Genomic DNA, 20,913 nt, shown 5'->3' with positions numbered 1-20,913 from the left:
ACGTCTTTTTTGTCCTACATCCACATCCACATTCACATCCACATCTATCACTCGTCATCTCCCATTCTGTGCCCCTTACTACCGCCACCCCTCCCTCTCAGGAGGAAACAAAGCTTCCTCCTCCATTACCAAAGAAGCCAGCAGGTGGTGTGACTGGAAGTCTACGGGCAGAAAGCATGGCAGAGGCAGGAGTGGGATGCACAGCTGGTACGCTAATGATCTCTCGTGGTCGCAGTATGCCTATTCCTTTGCCATTGCGAGAGAAATCCGTAGAGTTGGCTGATCGGCAGAGGCTGGAAGCAAGGCGGCGGCTCCTTCAAGCAGGCCCCAAGCGAGCTGCTTCTTTCCGTCAGAATTCAGCCACAGAAAGTGGGGACAGCATCGAGATCTACATCCCTGAGGCACAGACCAGACTGTGAGACAGCCAAGATCAGATTTGTCCATAAAACAAATATTGCAAGCCTCCTCTCCCTTTTCGAGTGACTTACAGTATAGCTCACCTACCAAGCGTCATTCATGGAGAAGAGGCAGCATGGGTACTTTCTGGAAGAAAGCTTGCTCACTTGTTTGTGTTGAAACTTGCAGATTAATCCTCACTGATTAAAAAGGGCTCCCACCAGCACAACCACATGGTACGAGACTGGGTTTTTTCCTTTCACAAGGATTTTATATACTTATTTAATATCCCGAAAACTTAGGACTTTTTTCAATAAATGTCTCCGCAGAATACGGGTGCAATATTGTCTTGGTGAGAGGATTTTAGAAATTTAGCTACAAATAGCAGACTCTCTTTTGATATTGTCTTGATATCTAAACTGTTCATTTAGTTTTGCTAGTGTGGTGACAAGTAGCTCCTCTCACTGTGAAACAGCAGCACACTCTTGTGGCCAGGTTAGATAAGTGCATCCCAAAATCTCAGGCCTGCATAGATGAATTTGGGCTCCATCCCAGTATCCCTTGCTCACAACAGGTCAGATCTCTTGCTGTAAATAATCAGTGTTCAACAGGGGTATCTCCTTTATTCAAACAAAGTCCCCATTACTATTTAATTTACACTATCTATTGAAGATAGAGACAAAGTTCTCAAGATCTAATTTGCTTCATCTAATCATATTTCTGCTTTAACCACACAGAGACAATCGCTTTCCTGGTAACTGTTTTAGTATAGCAAAGCTTGTTAGTCCTTCCTCAAGTCCACTTATGTGTAAAAGAAAAAAGAATTGAGGAAATTTGCTGCATTTAAGTCACTATTGCCCAAACAAAAGTATTTGATTATAGGAATTTTTCCAAAATGTAAGAGAATAAAAAACTGGGTTTAGATGTGCAGTAAAATTTTTGGTTTACTTGTCTTTAAAATGATGAATATATGCCATGCCCCCTTCCAGCAAAGGACATAACTGAAAACTCCAGACCTCAAATTTTTGGCCTGGATGATTTTAGTTATTATTACACCGTATTATTTACTCGCACATGTGCGTGTATGTGTGTTCAAAAAGTCATTGTTTTGTTTGTTTGTTTGTTTTTTCTTTCTTTCTTTTCTTTTTTTTTTGCAATTTTAAACTAAATAATACAAGGTAATGGCTGCCCTCTGTGACACTGATGTTCTGTTCTGTACACTTTAAAATGACATCTTTGTTTTTGGGTCATCTAGAGAACTATAGAGATTAAAAAATATTTAATAGGAAATAGTATATTTTATAAATGACATTTTCAGATTTAAATATGAAAATAGAAATCCCTATCAAACGTGAAGCATTAATCCATGTATCAGAAAAAGAAAAGAAGACAAAGGGTTAGACAAACGAAAGAAAGAGCAGGATACCTTTGCAGTGTCGCATACCTGGATTTTCAGTGTTGCCTATACAGTATGTTGTTAAATATTTATTCAAAGTCATATGGAGCCTGCTGCTTGAAGTGCCCAATTTTTCTTCTCTCACTCTTGACCTCAGCTTTGACAGGCTACTGGTATGAATTTTGAAATAAAGAAGAGCCAGGAGCCACTTAGAGTCTTTGTTGTCCTGTATAGACTAGTTGTGCCTAATTAGCACTTTTGTGTGGCTTTTTAAGTGACTATGATATTTTACTCAATATAAAGTATGTTATTCATATGGAATAGGTATGGTTTTGATCATTCAATTTGTAACACTGTACTGGATATTCACTTCAGCCAGTAATCTATGTAACATGCATGCCTTTTATTACATTCATGTACAACTTTTTATACTTTTTCAGTGAATCCATTATGCTAGTTATGCTGTAATTTATTTTATTTATAAATTTTTAATTTTTATTTTTAACTAACCCACTTTCAGATTGAGGATATACGTATGCCAATGACTGCACTTATCTATAGCCTTCATCTCCTTAATCTACTTTTAAAATTGCAGATCAGCAGCATATACAAATTTAGGGAATGTCAAATACATCAAATATCTGGCCGAGCATGTCAGAAAACAGGAAAGCACAAAAGACTATTCCCTTTTCCACTGTGAAGGACTTCTGTCCATTTGGCATACTGGACTCCACATTACTAGTTGTCCTTCTAGACTTATGATTTTAAATGTTTTCCAAAAGAACGTTTTTCGTTTGTTTTTTTTTCCTCATAAGGAAATGTTTTTTGTTGCTGCTGTTGTTTGGTTGCTTGGTTGTTTTTCTTTAGGCATCAGGCATTTGCATTTTTTCGGATGGACCCCTTACCTGTTTGGAAGACTGACATGGAATCAGCTGTACACATTGAACAACACAGGCAAAGTGTGTCCTGGAATAAATGGATAGACGATCTTCCAGCGTAAACATTTCACACACTTCAGTTGTCAGCTCACCTCTCTGCCTCATCTTCCGTATCTGAAACATGACCCAGGCATATTTGGGGTACATGGAATATGAGGAAGAAAACAAGGGACTTTCTACACATTTTCTATTCTACACATTACTGTCCCATGCCTTGTGTTAACAAAACACACCTAACAAGGACTCTTGGTTGTATCTCTTGTTGTTATTCTATGGGCTTCTAGAAGCGAAAGCAGCTTGCAGGCCCCGTCCTCACCATTCTATCATTAGCATTAGATTGTGCAGATGATTATCTTTTGGTAGCACAGAAGAGCTTTGTAGCAGCGTGTGTTTAAGGCACTTTGGTGTAGATTTTTTTCCTTCTTCTCTATAATAAATCAGTACTTAATCACTGGATTTCACATGGGTCATAGACTTTTAAACAATTACTGTGTAATTAAATATATCCTCTTACTCTGTTTTACTATGATGTACATATATCTGTTGCATTGGAAGTTATTGTATTATATGAATTATCATGACAATAATATTATCATATTATAAAGAGAAGTTGTTCCTTAACCTCTATGTTTAGACTATGGATAACGTATTTGCAAAAAGTGTGTTCTATTGCACCCCTGTTAACCACCAGGGAGAATCAGCTGGATACCTTTACTGAGACCATCGAAGTCACAAAGTGACATGTGGTAACAGTATTTGTGTTAAATACCGCCGTCAAACAGTCATCTTCCATTTCTGTCTTGGCATCTCATACACCGTTGGACCGCATGTATACAATAGAAAGCGATAATTGACAGCTTGTGACTACGACCAGAGAATAGTTAACCTGTTCTAAAAAAAATTTCTGATAGACTCTTGTCATGTCTTCTACCTCACTTAGTATATTTTTATATATTGCAAGCACCCTTTCTTGTGGAAATTTGTGGCATTTAAAAATTGCTCTGTACTGTTACTTAGACCCACCTTACATTGCTGGGATGGCTTCTCCCTCAGCATCATCTCCGCCAACAATACCATATTCACACCCATATATAGTTGACCAGAAGGTTGTTGTTAGTTTTTTTTCTTTCTTTTTAAATAGCCTAACCCAATACTGTTAACTGCTGAGTAAGCGTGCCATGTCAGCCGGGTACCACATACAACACTAGAGCTAGAGTAGAGTTTTGCTCTAATCAACCATTATTGTCCCCATTGTGCCTTGTTTTCCCACAGTACTATCTGTCCAACCAACATTGCTCTGATGCAAGCACGTTAAAAAAAGCTCACACCCGTGGGTTTTGATAATATAAACAACCCTGTCACTTGAATGTTGGGCAAACATTATTATGCTTGTATCGCATGTTGTTTAGAAGGACTGTCAAATATTTTAGATTGTTATTGCCAGATAAAATTGTAAGCCCTGTAGGTTGGAACAATGAAGTTTTAGAAGTGGGCTTATCAGACTGCAGATAAACTTGGAATGCCACGAAGATATGTATATTTGTCTCAGCAAAAGGGGGGCAGCGGCTCTGCTGGGGATAAGATGCCTTCTTTGGGAGAAGTGCTTCATTGAAGAGAGACAGTTACCACAGACAGAGACTTCCCCCTACTTGCCTGGTAGTAGTGAGGGGTCACAGTGGCACAGTAATTTTGAAAGTCAACCAGCAACAAACTGGAACTAAGCATCAGGCTTTTAAATTGTGCTTTTCGGTTCTGGACAGCCTTGCAGAAAGATCCATTCCTTTTGGGACCATACACGATTAGGCTCTGTGAGATTCAGGGCTGTAGTACCAGGGCTGAACAATGGGGCACTGGCTGTATTGTTAAGGCAGCAAACACAAGGAGACTGGTAACCCAAGATCTGGGAAAGGTTTCGGAAAGGTGCTGGTAGATATCAACATGTTGAACATTGTGATTCTTCCTGGCAAACCCTAAAAAGCCCACTGGGACAAGATGGAATATTGCCATATGTGTTTTTCTTTCTTCTATTAATGATGATGATGGCTCGTTCCCAAAATTTAGCATTAAGGTTACAGTGTCCTGCTCATAGTGCCAAGCTGGCCAGCAGTAGGGTTTCTTTCACCCATTTATGCTAATGATCATTTGGCCACTCAAGGCATGTTCTGCTCCTCATGACATTGTGGCATAACGTATTCTCACAGCCTGTGGCTATTAGGAGTGGTGAAATAGATTGCAAGTGGCTCTATGAATCTCAGATAATTACTTAGTTCTAAGTATTTGAATATTAAAAAAAAGCTATAAATGCATCTATTTATTAGAAAAATCATACAGCACCTTTTTTTTTGGACGATTTCATGCATGCATGTACACAAACAGAAGGTATCCAAATGATTCTCACCACCTCTGGAGGTTCTCTGGTGTTTATAGAACCTTATTTACATACATACTAGCATTTACAATGTACAAAGAGCTACCTTATTTAGATGAAATTTTTATTGCTGCTAAAGTAGAAGGTGGATTGGAAGAAAATACATGTTTTAAAACTTAGCAAACACCTATATTCCGCTAGACCTGGGCTGCTGCATGCAAGATTATGGATGAGATTTTAAATTGGGAATCAGTTTGTTCATAGCACCTGGAGTAGTGAATTATATCATTTAAAACTGAATTCAAAACTTTTCTTTGGGTGATTTTTTACAGACTGAATAATAATGTGGGCATTCTGTAATGTAGCAAAATCAGTTTACACTCCTTTATTTGTTCCTCACTGACCTGTTTAAAGAATATAGCACTGTATTTCACCATTATATTTGACTACTTACATCAGTTCTCTTATTTTATTATTTAATGTGTAATACAAACACGAACATTGTTTTTAATTTTATACTTTTTTCTTCCCTTCATGCCAATTTTACAGGCCAGATCAAACAGCAATAGCATACTGCTTTAGCCTGTTTATATTGTATATGAAACATGTACTGCTGGTTGTTTTAAGAATAAAGTTGCAGCTAACCACAAAGGGCCTGTGACCACTGTTTTAGAGTCAGAAAGCCACTGTTCCTCTGCCATAGACATGTACAGCTCAATGTGCAGTAGCTGTAAATTAAGACAGAAGGCTCACTGTGATGTGGTTAATCTAACACAGAATGTAACACTGTTAATGGCTGTAAACGTTTATTTTAAATTATGATAAAGCTATTTTAGCAAGCGCGATCATTCTTGTCCTGTTGTTTGTGTGTCCGTCTTTTTTTCGGCTTTTTTTTTCTTTCAAAAGCTGCCATTTATAGCATCACGCTACACTTAAGTCTTAGTAACATGAGATCAAAATAACCAACACTATTAAACAGATAAAAACTTTAATTTATCAATGATGGATACAAAGTAAAAAAATACAACAGAACATAAAGGTGGACAACTCAGCTCCCCTCCTTCATTGGTTTAAGCAACAAGTGGAAAAAAGCAAAGCAGGTTTCCTTGCAAAAACAAGGGGGGGGATGAGGGGCAAACACTGCATGAGGAAAAACAGAAATATTAATAAACAATACATTTCCAATGAGCCATGACGGATCTGTCCAAATCTACTATGTAAAAGCATTCATTTCCACCACTAAGCTTTCAAAGCATCGACATAAGTGTCTTACATGAGAAGATAGGACTTAGTGTACGGTTCCTGTGAGATTCACTCCTGCGTCTCCATGCTTTCATCCTCTCCTTCTCCTCCCTCTTCCAACGCCTCCTCTTCTTCTTCTTTACGCTCTGGAGGCTTCTCATAGGCTTTCTCAGATGGAGTGACAATTACACCATCCCACGTGGACATCTCCACAGCCAGGTCTACAGACAACCACAAGAGAAGCTCATATATCACATTTGAAGCATATATCACATTATAAAAGCAAAGATTGTAATGCACTGTACTTTCTTTTGTTAGGTTAAAGTACAAAACTTACAACTGGCATCTCCCTCAAGTCCTAATATCTTCCTGTAGCCACCATGGGAAAGAACCCTTACCAGTGTCTGAGCTGTAAAACACACCATATCCTGCAAACACATACAATATCAGTCATAAAGGTCATTATTGAATGACATTTGCTAATACACAAATAAATAATCTGGAATTCAAAATGATTAAAGGCTCCGTTTGCTGTGTTAATAACCTCCACTCTTCTGGGAAGATGTTTTTTTTTATTTTGTGCTCATTTACAAGGACGCTATTAAAGTCAGGTACTGATATAGGTGAGGAGGCCTGGGGTGCAGTTAGCGTTCACATTCATCCCAAAGGTGTTCAGTAGGATTGAGGTCAGAGCTCTATAGCAGTACAAGCAAGATCTTCGACTCGTAATCATAAAAACCATATTGTCATTGAAACCACATTTTTTTTTTTACAACAGCATATGGCTGTCCCAATACTACTTTTCATAATATGTAGATTTTATTTGACATCTCCAAAAAGATCGCTGGTACACAAAAAAATTTCTGCTGTTATATTAAACAATATAAACAAAATGACAGTGATACAGTTTTAGCACATTTCCAGGCATTTTCTTTTCTTGTTTTTCCTTTTTCTTAACGCCATGCCAGCTTCTATGGCTAAGTTCACAGAACCCTTCTTCACACTGCAAAAAGAAATCTTTGTAGTTCATTAGAGCAGCACTGGCACTGCTCAAAACACAACCTCATGATCAGGTTTGTAAAATCAAATAAGATGTTAAAGATAAGGTTTTAGAAGAAGAGAAAAACTAAAGACTACATTTGGATTAACTTGAATAGAATAAGCAGAAAATATTTCCATTACTTCATTTACACAAAATAATATTTAGCGAATCAAACTAAGAATATTTGCCTGTTTATTAGCAAACACAATGTGGTTTTCACCTTTTTATTATGTCTTTTTGGAGTTTTTATTTATCTTGTTGCATTTTTATGTTAAATGTCACTTCCGGGTACAAGTAAATTACAAAAAGTCTTTACCTGTTGCTCCAGGGTCATTACAGTGTGTATGCGAAAGTTCCCGCTCTCACATGGATCGGTGATGCCTACAGATCCCGGCAGAAAAAGCCCTGCTGCTAGCATCTGGAGACAGCGTCTTCATAACACATGCACAGACACACACATGTGAAGAAAAAAATAAATGCCTGACTAGAAAAACTGTTAGCAAAGTAACTTCAAGAAATAAAATCACTTCAAAGCACTGGTAGCTTACCTGTAGGCAAGGTTAAGGGAAAGAGGTTGTCTGGAGGGGTTATTCATAACAGCTGAGTGCCCCTAAGTGCACAACATACACAGCAATGTCAGCCTCAAATCAGATCTCTATTTTATGGTATAAGATTTCCAGATGGGAAGGTCTTCACACTGTATGTATGGTTGTTACTCAAAGAGGTTTTAGGGTACTAAGAACAGATGTGTGAGCTTAACAAGTTTTGGGTAAGCTTAAAAAGAAATCTATTGGCACAAAACCGTTACTAAAAGAACAATTAGTGTGGCCCAGATCTAATCCAGGAGAACTTGGAGGGGAAAGTATAGATCACAGAGCAGAGAGTCCAAATTGAATGCTGGATTCTGAGTCATGACTCACCAGGAGGTCCAAAATCCAGGGTGTGAGAGGTTCAAAGCCAGGAAAGCGCACCCGCAGATCCTTCAACAAGCGGATCAAAACCTTCACCCTAAGCAACACAACACACTTTGATTTACACAAACAGTCTTCTGGCATTTTGAAGTTGCTTCAGCAAAGTCACTTGGAAAAAGGGATCAAAGTCTACGAACGCTCCACATTCACAAGGGAATGCTTAAAAACACCAACAGACTTTGATCGTTTCTTTAAACAGATTTAACTCAACAAAGCAAAGAGGAATTAATGAAGGTCATGAAAAGGACAAGCACTCTTACGTTGAGTGTGAGGCGTTCTCCTCAAACCAGCGAGCATGGCGAATGGCAGCCAGGGCACTCTGCAACACCTTGATGTCCACTTCAGACAGACAATGCTCAAGTCAAACAGTCATCACCACAATAATGCAGGAAGGTTTATTAGTTAGGGGCTTACGGTGGAGTTCAGGGTCGAGTTTGCGTAGATTGGGAGGGATAGTAGTGATGAGGATCTTCACGGTAGCGTCAGCTGAGCTGATCTCAAAGCCAGTCTCATTGGTCAACATTGACAGCACTAAATCAGAATGGGGCAAAGGAACACTAAAGTTATATGGACCAATGGCAGCAAAACTATTATCTGTATAAAAAAAAGCCCACACTCACCTTCAGCTGGGTCTTGGGTACGCAGAGTCTCCACTACTTTGTTTCCTAAAGCAGCGACCGCCTCCACTGCAACAGACAAAAGCTTTTACTTCAAATGTGTTTGCACAAGGAACCGGCTAACACAATATTTGAACAAAACTAAAACGAAAAAAAAAAAAAAGCAGCGCAAATAAATTTAAATCAACCATAGTGTATATGAATCAATCTTATTAATCTCCTAAAAAGAGAGTGTGAATAGTTTTGCTGACAGATCTGAAAGCAAAATACAATTTCTGTGTTGTTTTTTTTTCTTTGACTTCAGCATGTCCTGTTTTACTGCTTCCTATCAATTTCTGAACAATAATGCCAAGCTAGATTGTTCTGAGTTTGGAAAGCAGATTTGTTTACAATGCATTCAAATGCAATTTAGAATCCCATCCCCGACCAATACATTACTTCCAAACCAGAACTGACTTTCATGCTGTCAAAAACAGATAAATCAAAACACTTACAAGTTGGAAGAATCTTAAGGATAACAACAAGGTCAGCTACATTGTGTCCTGTTGTCATGGTGCCTTTTTTGTATGAGCCCACTTGCCGTACCTCCTCGATTTGCTGCAAATTAATGACAACAAGCACAAATATTATTTAGCTGCTGAAACAGAAAAACTGCTGTTAACTTGTGTAAAAACTCACCACTTCAAAGTTCCCAGGAGCGACAATTAAATTGTCAATAATATTATTGATCTTCGTCACTAAGGACAAAATGGAAGACTGCACACAAAAAAGAAAATCAGTAAAGTGCCTAGGAATTAAACTAAGTTGAATAACAGTCTCAGTTTCTGCTTTCAAAAATCCCCCAACTGTGATAATAGCAATGAGTACAGACAACAAGAACACTATAGCGGTAATGTCTCAATTCTTTACTTTCCAGGTGCTGGCCTACTTTTTCTTTAAATATAAATTATAGATGTACACAAGTGAACAGAGTGGAAGATTACCTGCTCAGCAGAGGTAGGACTCAGGTCTTGGTTTCGCTTCAGCAGAGCTTCACTAAATGAAGTCTCATCAGGAGCTGGCTTCACCCTTGGAAAGGCCATCTCACACTGGAATGTGGAGAAAACTAACTGAGTCACAAATATTCCAGATATTTTCTGCAGTACATTTCTGGAAGCCAGACTGTTTGACCCCTTTCTTAAATTGCAACTAAAGTTTTATAACAACACATGTTCCATGTAAACACCTGGTGTTCCAAATGATTAAAGCACACAATAAACTAGTGTCTTTCATTCCAGACAATCCCCCCCACCCCAGTCCTTGAGAAATTCTTCACATTTATGTGAAGTACAGAAAAAAAGGGGTAAAAGCTAAAATGAATGAAAAAGTCACTTACAACATAAAAGTCAAATGGTATGTGTGGGACAAAGGGGCGATACCTGAAAATAAAAACAGGCATAAGCAAAGACAAAGCAGCCAAAACAATTATCAACTTGTTAATATGCAGAAAGCAAAATGCAATATACTAATGTAAAATGCAGAATGTATAATGTATAAAGAAAATTATACGGACGCATGTGTATATAGTATATAAGTATACTATAAGTATATACATTCTCTAAACGTATATAATTCTATACTATAAGTATATACTACACTATATGTAAAGCAGTAACTTTCTTTTCGGCTTCTCCCGTTAGGGGTCGCCACAGCGGATCCTCCGCACGTTTGATTTGGCACATGTTTTACGCTGGATGCCCTTCCTAACGCAACCCTCCCCAATTTATCCGGGCTTGGGACCGGCACTAAGAGTGGCTGGGGATGGTTCCCTGACCGGGAATCGAACCCGGGTCGCAGCGGTGGGAGCGCTGCATCTTAACCACTAGACCACCAGGGGACCTCCACTATATGTAAAGCAGTAAACTACTATAATTTTACGTAATTTATAAAGCAGCATTCTAACATTATTATACAGAATACATAATGCAGTATAAGCAATGACAACATGCAAAATGCTTGCAGAATGAATAGCACATTACACTGATGTAACGTATAAAGGGGTACACTACTGTTATCATACAGAATATACAGCACATTCTTTATTTCTTTCGACTTCTCCCATTAGGGGTCGCCACAGCGGATCATCCGCATGTTTGATTTGGCACGTTTTTACGCTGGATGCCGTTCCTAACGCAACCCTCCCCATTTATCTGGGTTTGGGACCGGCACTAAGGCTTGTGCAACCCTAATGGCTAGGGTCGGTTCCCTGACCAGGGATCGAACCCTGGTCGATCTTCTAAAGAAAGGTGAGAGCACTGCATCCTAACCATTAGACCACCAGTGAGCCACAGAATATACAGCACATTACACTGATGTAACGTATAAAGGGGTACACTACTGTTATCATCCAGAATGTACAGCACATTACACTGATGTAACGTATAAAGAGGTACACTACTGTAATTATACAGAATGTACAGCACATTACACTGATGTAACGTATAAAGAGGTACACTACTGTAATCATACAGAACATATAGTACATTACACTGATGTAAAGTATAAAGGGGTACACTACTGTTATCATACAGAACATATAGTAAATTACACTGATGTAACGTATAAAGGGGTACACTACTGTTATCATACAGAACATATAGTACATTATACTGATGTAACGTATTAAGGGGTACACTACTGTTATCATTGAGAATGTATGGGGTAGTGGTGTGATGTAAGCATACAAAAGGTGTAATGCTGTACGCCAATGAAAGCATATAGAATGCACAAAGCATTACAGTGATGTAATACAGCGTGATGCATAAAACAGGGGTCCTCTAACTACATCCCTTTAAACAATGCCAGAGACATATTTTTAAAATTTCCCTTTAAATACGTTTTACTCATATCATGTCTGTACTTGATAAGGGTTAGCTTTCAAACTATATTTCCCTTAGTTATTAACGCAACCAAATTATTTATTAGATTCACCCACCAACCAATGGTACATTCAACATAAATGTAAAAGTTATAATTTCAATAGCATTTTCAACATTTTATTATGATCGTAATAATGCTCTTTTAAAAGGCTAACAAAACAATAAAATAATAAACTAGTCTAGCATTAGGAAGTATAAGAAATACATTTAAAATCATACAATTTCCACAATAATACTTGGAGTCACTGCAGCCCATGCCATTTTTAAGGCACCCATTAAAGAAAGGAAAAAGAATGTGGCCCTCGCAGAAAAATATGTTTGTGGACCCCTAGTATAGAATGTATGTATAAAGATAACAAAGAGCTTTATAATGATCTAATCATACAGATTGAATAAAGCATTGCACTGAGATAAGCATGCAGAATGTAAGTACAGTTATAAACTGCTCACCCTTGTACCAGACCCCCACGGGAGCCGAACCGGCCACCACGGCCCCTTCCCCGATCTCCTCTGTGGAGAAAAGAAACTGTTATTTAACTCTGTTTAACGTAGATATTCAAGAGCTACAATCTTCTAAAATTAGGGGTGAAAGTTCCATGGTTTTGCTCCCTGCATTATACGGTTGAATCTATAAAACATACAAGTATTAATTTGGTAATTGAACATAATATTTGTTCCATTTCTTGATTTATAATTAGACACTAAAATGTTTGTTGTTAAAGGTTAGGAGACGGGGATTTTATTATTTCACAGACATGGCAACCCTGTTCCGGACACAATGCTATAACTCAGGCTGGAAAGGATCAGTGCTGCAGGTTTTCATCTAAATAACATTAATCAATGTATGGAAAAGAGATCATCAGAAATCAAATTGGCGATTAACAGTATGTCGTTTTCACTGCACTTGCTGTAAAAAAAAATATGCCAGAAATATGCCAGTATTACAGAACATAACCGCACTCCTCACACTCCCCTGAACATCACCGAGGCTCGCTGAAACCAAACGCACAATCTGGCTATGAAAGGAATTAGCCGGGTGTCGCTAACTAGCATAGACACAACCGGAGTCTGCAAAGGCGTCTCAGTAACTGCAGTAAAACTGAATCCTAAAAAGCGATGAAAGCAGGAGAAACGCAGCGGTCACCTCATTGCGTACGACGTTTTGGCGGATTAAAGAAGAAACCAACGCGTGAAGAGTCACCGGTAAACGGTGTGCAGCTGCTACTGTATCCGGGGCTCTGCTGCGTCTCTGAGAGCGAAGGAAACAACGGAAACCAGACAATAGCTGCACCGGAACTAAAATAAACCCGGAAGTCCAGGTTTCAAAATAAAAGGAAGCCCCGCACTGTTTTCACTATTACACACATAACAAATTAGCAGTGGCGGGCCGTGCATTTGGTACCTGGGCCCGACTTAATCCACCTCTTAATACCACCACTATCACTTCACAATCATAGAAACCATCAATACTATACAAAAATGCAATATAACAATGCATGCCATTACAGTGAGAGATTGGCATTTCGCATATTAAAGGAGAATACCATTTTACTAAAGCAAGAATCTCAGTTAAGACCCCAAACCTCTACACTACAACCGCAACTGTGCCACATACATCATCTGGAGCAGTTCAGAATCAATATTTGTCTAATAACATGACAATTTTTTTTTTTTTTAATTTATCATACTCACCAGAGATGCATACTTACATAATTTGCACCGCTCCACAGAGGCTGTAAGTCAGTGGTACCGCTTGTATTCACTGGTCTGGAAGTGGAGAACAAACCCTTTCCCAGGCTGAGACAAACTAGCTAGCTTCGGGGTTGGGTGACCTCACGATGTCTAGCTTTTCTTGAAAATTTATTTTTAACCCTTATGCGTCCCTCGCGCCATTTTTATTCAATTAAAAATTTCTTTCGCCGATAACTTTACATGTGTTTCAGCTAATGGAATGATACTTTGTGAAATTTTTATTATTTTTTTTTATTTAAATTTTTTTTTTTTCACATTTTTGCTATGTCAGCAGTTTCCTCTGTACAAAAATACATCCTTCAACATCCCTCGTGGCTGTTAACATCCACAAAGATTCAAGTGCTGTAAAAATATATCAGATCAACATTTGTTTCCACTTTTTTCACTTAAATCTGTTAATTAACCTCAGTTTTGATCAAAACTACAAAAAATTTTTAATCCCGTATTTTTTTTTAATTGCCAATTGAATTAGTGATGTCACACAAAAATGAAAAAAAAAAAAAACCCACAAAATCACTGAAATTCGATATAAAAATTAATTGTAAACTGGATTTTCTTTGACCGTTTATCACAGGTTTGGATGTGCCAAAGACTGGAGAAAAACTGACTTTTATGCATCCTTAACTAACCATGCATAAAAGTCAGTTTTTCTCCAGTCTTTGACACATCCAAGCCTGTGATAAATGGTCAAAGAAAATCCAGTTTACAATTATTTTTTATATCGAATTTTAGTGATTTTGTGGGTTTTTTTTTTTTTTCATTTTTGTGTGATGTCACTAATTCAATTGGCAATTACAAAGAAAAATCCTGGATTAAAATTTTCTTTTGTAGTTTTGATCAAAACTGAGGTTAATTAACAGATTTAAGTGAAAAAAGTGGAAACAAATGTTGATCTGATATATTTTTACAGCACTTGAATCTTTGTGGATGTTAACAGCCACGAGGGACAGATTAGGCTGGAAATAATTCAAGCTGATGCTGCAAAAAAACTAAGGATGCATAAAAGTCAGTTTTTCTCCAGTCTTTGACACATCCAAGCCTGTGATAAACGGTCAAAGAAAATCCAGTTTACAATTAATTTTTATATCGAATTTCAGTGATTTTGTGTTGTTGTTTTTTTCCATTTTTGTGTGATGTCACTAATTCAATTGGCAATTACAAATAAAAATCCTGGAATTAAAAAAAATTTTTGTAGTTTTGATCAAAACTAAGGTTTATTAACAGATTTAAGTGAAAAAAGTGGAAACAAATGTTGATCTGATATATTTTTACAGCACTTGAATCTTTGTGGATGTTACCATCCTGGTCAGGAAAAATACAGCCCTATTAACGAGGGCCGCATAAAGGTTAAGAATGTCCGAGACCAAATCCATTTCTCTTCCTCCGTAGTCATAAAAAAGTCTAACTCAGATGTATTCATGTGTGCAGTGTGCTACAGACATGTTTTGCCAGTTGAACTTGGCTGTAACAGTTTCCCTCTGACCAACCAATCAGAGGACAGAAAAATGCTGACACTATTTTGGGCCAGCTAGTTTGCCCTGTGGGGCAACTTTTAAATCTGATTGGTTAAAGAACCAGACACATTGCTAATATAATTTAAGGTACATTGGCCAGCACTACTGATTTTGAAGGCCCTGGGCAGATTAGATTGACATGGCAGCACATAGAGACTGAAATCTGATTGGACAAAAAAAATCTAACATCCACATACACGTACTGGAAGCAGTGCAGCCAAGAGAAACACTACGAAATGAAGAGAATGAACTGTTGGGAATAAATAGGTCAGTGCTTCTGATAGTGGCCCTGACAGCCCACCACTGCAAATGATTAATAATAAAATATACATACTATTATTAGTAATTTTATAATAATAAGAAGAAGAGGAAGAAGAAGAAATATGTTATGAGTAATAAAATTGTATACAGAATGTATAATGCAGTAAACCAACGGAAAGAGGGAAAATGTAGAAAGTAAGTATAAAGCATGTGATGCTGTATAGAATATACAGTGTATAGAATGCATACAGCAGTATTCTTATGTAATCATACATAGTGTATAAATCATTCCACTGATATAATCAAACAGAGTGTATAAATCATTGCATTGATATAATCATACAGAGTGTGTAATGCATTGCACTGATATAATCATACAAAATGTATAAATCATTGCACTGATATAATCAAACAGAGTGTATAAATCATTGCACTGTTATAATTATACAGAGTGTATAAATCATTGCACTGATATACAGAATGTGTAATGCATTGCACTGATATACTCATACAGAGTGTATACATTATTGCACTGGTATAATCATACAGAGTGTGTAATGCATTGCACTAATGTGAATGTAGGTGCAAATATAAACAGCTCACACTTGTACCAGATCCCCACAAGAACCAAAACAGACACTACCACTAGACTACTTCTACTACTACTAATAATAATAAAAATGATAATAATAATAATAATACAATTATTAATAGTAAAAAATATAAATACTACTATTAATAAACTTTCTTTTCGGCTTCTCCCGTTAGGGGTCGCCACAGCGGATCCTCCGCACGTTTGATTTGGCACATGTTTTACGCTGGATGCCCTTCCTAACGCAACCCTCCCCAATTTATCCGGGCTTGGGACCGGCACTAAGAGTGGCTGGGGATAGTTCCCTGACCGGGAATCGAACCCGGGTCGCAGCGGTGGGAGCGCTGCATCTTAACCACTAGACCACCAGGGGACCTATAAATACTACTATTAATAATAAAAAGTATTTCGAAAAAACTTCCTGAAACTTCCATAAGCTCTAAATCTGAATTATGTGTACAGTGGAAAAGACCCTGCAATTTGAAATTCCACTTAGAAAGACACAATCACTCTCTCTTGTTTACATAAAATACTGTCTAGTGTACACCATTTCTCCCAAGTATGCAATCATAAAACCTTAACAGAATGTGATTAAAATTCAAGTCTTTTTTCTTTTTCTCTACAAACAAGTAATTGTATGTTATGCCTTGTGTTTCTAGCAAAAAAATAAAAATAAGAAAAAACTGGCTGCAGCTACTGTGAGCATGTTTGTGTTTCTGTTTTGGAAGAGGATGAGAAAGTGCTCTGTATCATTGTTGTGGCAAGGATAACTGGCGTCTCCATCTGGCTGCTGTGCAAACTATCGAGATGCAACACAGAGAGACAGTGAGAATTTTTTTTCACTAAAGCTGAGATTCTCAATAAGAGTATTACCTTGTTAAGGCAGAATTCAATGCATATTGTATCTACCGCACAATACAACACATGATAAATAAAAAATGCACACAAAAATAAATATACAATTCTTATAAGAGACAGTCTTTAGTCACTTGACAGCCATCAAGGCATTTTAGAGCCAGGTCGTGTGTGACAATGCTTTGCTAAAGGGGAGAGGAGAAAACTGAAAGAGACCAAATTTGAGCTGTTGTAGTTTTGGGTAGTTAGTGGCAAGGAACTTTTATAGCAGTCCTAACCACTATTACCAAAATAGCTTTAAGTGTCTTTTGGTAGCTGATGACTGGACATCTCACTATCACACACACAATCCAGTGTTAACTGGATCCAGTTTTAATGATCTTCAATCAATCAATACAAACTCCTGCCTCTATTATTTCTGCTTCAGCTTACCCATTGCTCAGTTTGCAAGGAGGCGAGTGCTTCCAGATGACTGAGCTTTATTGATCCATCCTGTCCCTCTGCCTCTCAATGTTGCTCCAAACCAGTTTCATATTTTGCTTTGCTTCCACCTTTAATGTTAATTATAGGCTGCATTGTTAAAGGGAAGTGTGCGATAGCCCATTGAATATAGCGCTGTGTTCTTTACATGTACATTATGGGATCTCATATTAATGTATACAATGGTTAGGGAAATTCTGATATGAAGTTCTGTAAAAAGTTTAATCAGATATACTGTATAGACAGACAGAGCCCTGTGTTGCCTGTATTGCAAGAGCCCTATACTGTACAGACAGAGCCCTGTGCTGAGCATCAGTGTTGTACTGCATGATTGCTATTCTCATTCCTAATATTTTCACAGATTATAAAACAAATTATAGTTATGCCTTTACCTTTAAGATCACACATTTCAATTTCCACATATCTAATAGAAAGTAATGTTGTTGGCTGCAGTTATCAATGCAGTAAGTCATACATTGCTGCATGTGAGTAAGAGGAGGATCTCAAGAGGATCTCATGGCCTATAAAGAGTCAGACTTGATAATCAGCCCCCACAGTGTCCCCTGCCAACTTTCAACTTGTGTTGAATCGCAGTGACCCTTCCCTCTAAGGCGTCAAGTGGAGCCAAAACAGCCCACACATCATAACAGAGCCACCATTACTTTCATATTTTTTTGCCTCATTTTGAGTCATGTAGACAGATAATCTGTCCCCACAAGGTCACCACGATTATATATCAGTATCCTTGTAAGGACATTTGGTTCTCCACCAAGCTAAATGCACACACACACACACACACACACACACACACACACACACACACACACACACACACACACACACACACACAATAAATGTTGAAAAAACAGCAGCTTTCTTGTTTCCCATAGCAGAAGTTCCTGTCATATATGCGCAAGAACACTGAGCAAATCAAATCAAGCGAACAGAGCACATAGTCAGCATAGTTTACAAATTTGAGACCCATATGCATTCTGTAAAATGGAACAAAGTGTTAACTTTATATATGTACTAATTATGTCATTCACTTAAAGAATTCTTTAGAGCATGGCTACATGCATGGGCACAGGTACAGCACCAGTTAAAGGTAATGTGAAAGAGAATGTAAAAGACAGTACAGTATAACAGCATAAACTGACCTTATAAAATAATTTTTTTTTTATTATGCCTCTGCCATTTGAGGTTGTCCATTTGTCCATCTTGGATTTTTGTTAGCATGAGGTATCTCATCGAAACCAGACGATACAGCTCAATTGGCTCGGATAACTGAGTGAGTCGAAGAATTAAAAGATTGGATGACTCATAACTTTCTATTATTAAATTCTGATAAGACAAAGATTTTGCTCATTTGGCCAAAAACCAGTACACAGAAACTCCAGCATTTCAACCTGCATTTAGGATGTACTGTAACTACTAGTTCAACAGTTAAAGACCTGGGAGTTATTTTAGACAGCAAATTGTCTTTTAAAAATCATATCACCATGTTACAAAAACAGTCTTCTTCCATCTTAGAAATATTGCTAAGCTAAGAAACACGTTGTCTATATCTGATGCAGAGAAGCTCGTCCACACATTCATGACCTCCAAAATAGACTATTGCAATGCATTACTAGGTGGTCCTGCGTAATTAATAAACAAGCTACAGTTAGTCCAGAATGCAGCAACCAGTTCTCACAAGGTCGAGAAAATATGACCATATAACCCTAATCTTATCGTCCCTACACTGGCTACCTGTTAAGTTTCGAATCGACTACAAACTACTGCTACTTATTTACAAAACACTAAATGGTTTGGCTCCCATGTATCTTACCAGTCTTCTAACGTTACAATCCATCACGCTCATTGAGATCTCAAACCTCGGGACTTCTGGTAGTTCCTAGAATAGCAAAGTCCACTAAAGGTGATAGAGCATTTTCACATTTAGCTCCTAAACTTTGGAATAGTCTTCCTGACAGTGTTCGTGGCTCAGACACACCCACCCAGTTTAAGTGCAGATTAAAAACGTATCTTTTCAGAAAAGCCTACACATAACACGTCATAACCTTGTGCTCCAGAACATCTGATCACATGCACATTATCAACTTGTGCTGTTAATATGATGAACAGCAGCTACGCTAATTCCTCTCCACTGCTTCTCTTTCTCTCTCCATCCCGAGGCATCCTGAGGTTGCTCCAGCCCCAGGCACGTCCCACCTTATGAAGATTGTGGACCTTTAAAGAAGTAGATGCCGACCCCGCAAACATACCGAACCATCTAGAGACGTACCAGCGCCAATTGGATCCCACTTCATGTGGAGTTTGGATACTGGACCTCCTTTTTGAGTGTTTAAAGGCTCTGGCATGGAGAAGCTGGTGTTGGATCTGTGATGGTAGCCAATGTTGAGCTATTTTATGAGTTGCTCAGTAGCTCCTAGTTTTATAACCACAAATGACTGTAAAAGACTGTAGAAAAAACATTACTCATAATCTTACATTCCAGTGCTCAGGTTAGTTCTCACTCTCCAGTGTTCTGTATAATTCCTGTTTGGAGTGCTCAGTACTTGTTCAGGAACACATGCAATCCTGCATTCATGCAGTTATCTAATCAGCCAATCGTGTGGGAGCAGTGCAATGCATAAAATCATGTAGACCTGGATCTGCAAGTCTTCAGTCTCTAGAATTTATTCAGATTGCAATAATAAAAATAAAAAAAACCTTTAAACACAATTAAGCGTACGTTCTGTGGACAGAATCCAGACTGGTTTGAGCTAACAGAAAGGCTAAAGAGACTCAGATAACCACTCTGTGCAATTGTGGTGAAAATCATCTCAGAATGTACAAGATGTCAAAACTCAGGCTACAAAGGCTAAGGCTGCAGTAGGTTCACCAAAAACTGGACTTGGTCTGAATAACCTCACACAGGAGGAAGGGTTAGAATTTAGCACCACACTCTATGGACCCAACCTGCTTTATGTCAGCAGTTTATTTGAGTATTGTTGCTGACCACATTTATTACACAATTTCCCATCTTCTAATGGCTGTTTTCAGCATGATAATGCTGTCACAAAACAGAAGTCTTATAGTGGTATCATGAGCCTGGCAATAAGTTGTCATGTTCTTCAGTGGCCTTCCCATTAAACAGCTCTGAATAAAAAAAAAAAATGATAGGGTTATACCAAAGATTCACGGAATCTTAAAGAATCTGTAAGAATTGCATGATGCAATCATGTCATGTGAAGTTTCAGGAATGGAAATTAATGAAAAAGATTAACTAGACTTCATACAGAGGCATGAAAAATTGTGTATGACTGAATTTTTGAGACCTACAAAGACTACTTAGCAAACATTAACTTATACCAATGTAGGACCTCCAATTAGTTAAATCTAAGAAAATGGCTAATATATTTTCTAGAGTACACAGCTGTTCATTTTATTTTTTTTATTTTTTTATTTTTTTACATTTTGATGTTAGCCTGCATTTTTATAGATTTAACACTGTACACAACCACAAGAACAAGGATATCCCTCGCATAAATGCTGGTTAAAAAAAAATAAAAATTGTGGTTAAAATAGC

At 37.8% G+C, this 20,913-nt stretch overlaps 3 protein-coding genes across 5 annotated transcripts in view; 2 read left to right on the top strand and 1 right to left on the bottom strand.

Annotated features, from left to right (window-relative positions):
• dlgap3 (discs, large homolog-associated protein 3) overlaps positions 1-5,941 on the top strand; it is a 173,125-nt gene extending 167,184 nt beyond the window's left edge. For both annotated transcript variants that reach the window (XM_083523557.1, XM_083523558.1), the window contains one exon: positions 102-5,941. In XM_083523557.1, coding sequence (XP_083379683.1) covers positions 102-419 — 318 coding nt within the window. In that variant the 3' untranslated portion in view covers positions 420-5,941. The remainder of the gene's footprint in view (positions 1-101) is intronic.
• A 128-nt stretch (positions 5,942-6,069) lies between these two features.
• ilf2 (interleukin enhancer binding factor 2) lies at positions 6,070-13,189 on the bottom strand. 2 transcript variants are annotated; one of them, XM_083523784.1, is made up of 15 exons: positions 13,033-13,189; positions 12,339-12,398; positions 10,346-10,388; positions 9,954-10,058; positions 9,649-9,726; positions 9,465-9,567; positions 8,974-9,039; positions 8,768-8,884; positions 8,614-8,692; positions 8,303-8,390; positions 7,931-7,992; positions 7,699-7,813; positions 6,678-6,768; positions 6,372-6,561; positions 6,070-6,238 (listed from the first exon to the last, which is right to left on the bottom strand). In XM_083523784.1, the coding sequence occupies exons 1-14, from the start codon at positions 13,035-13,037 to the stop codon at positions 6,410-6,412; spliced, it is 1,164 nt and encodes a 387-aa protein (XP_083379910.1). In that variant the 5' UTR covers positions 13,038-13,189; the 3' UTR covers positions 6,070-6,238; positions 6,372-6,409. The 2 variants fall into 2 exon arrangements, with proteins under 2 accessions (XP_083379910.1, XP_083379909.1); XM_083523783.1 differs by having other exon boundaries at positions 6,070-6,561.
• A 427-nt stretch (positions 13,190-13,616) lies between these two features.
• The window catches only part of yars1 (tyrosyl-tRNA synthetase 1), a 239,454-nt gene continuing 232,157 nt past the window's right edge, over positions 13,617-20,913 (top strand). Inside the window, exon 1 of the mRNA XM_083523692.1 lies at positions 13,617-13,622. The gene's annotated coding sequence lies outside the window, so the exon portion shown is untranslated. The remainder of the gene's footprint in view (positions 13,623-20,913) is intronic.

This window comes from Silurus aristotelis (assembly GCF_946808225.1).
Source record: "Silurus aristotelis genome assembly, chromosome: 21".
In the NCBI taxonomy this organism is placed as follows: domain Eukaryota; kingdom Metazoa; phylum Chordata; class Actinopteri; order Siluriformes; family Siluridae; genus Silurus; species Silurus aristotelis.
This window is presented reverse-complemented; position numbering and strand designations above follow the sequence as displayed.

What these genes read in the sequence shown, in the direction of transcription:
- ilf2 (XM_083523783.1), bottom strand. An exon ending in ACTCGACCCTGAACTCCACC is followed by an intron (nt 8,693 to 8,767) that starts GTAAGCCCCTAA and finishes GTCTGTCTGAAG; the next exon opens with TGGACATCAAGGTGTTGCAG. An exon ending in TCCCTTAACCTTGCCTACAG is followed by an intron (nt 7,814 to 7,930) that starts GTAAGCTACCAG and finishes TGTGTTATGAAG; the next exon opens with ACGCTGTCTCCAGATGCTAG.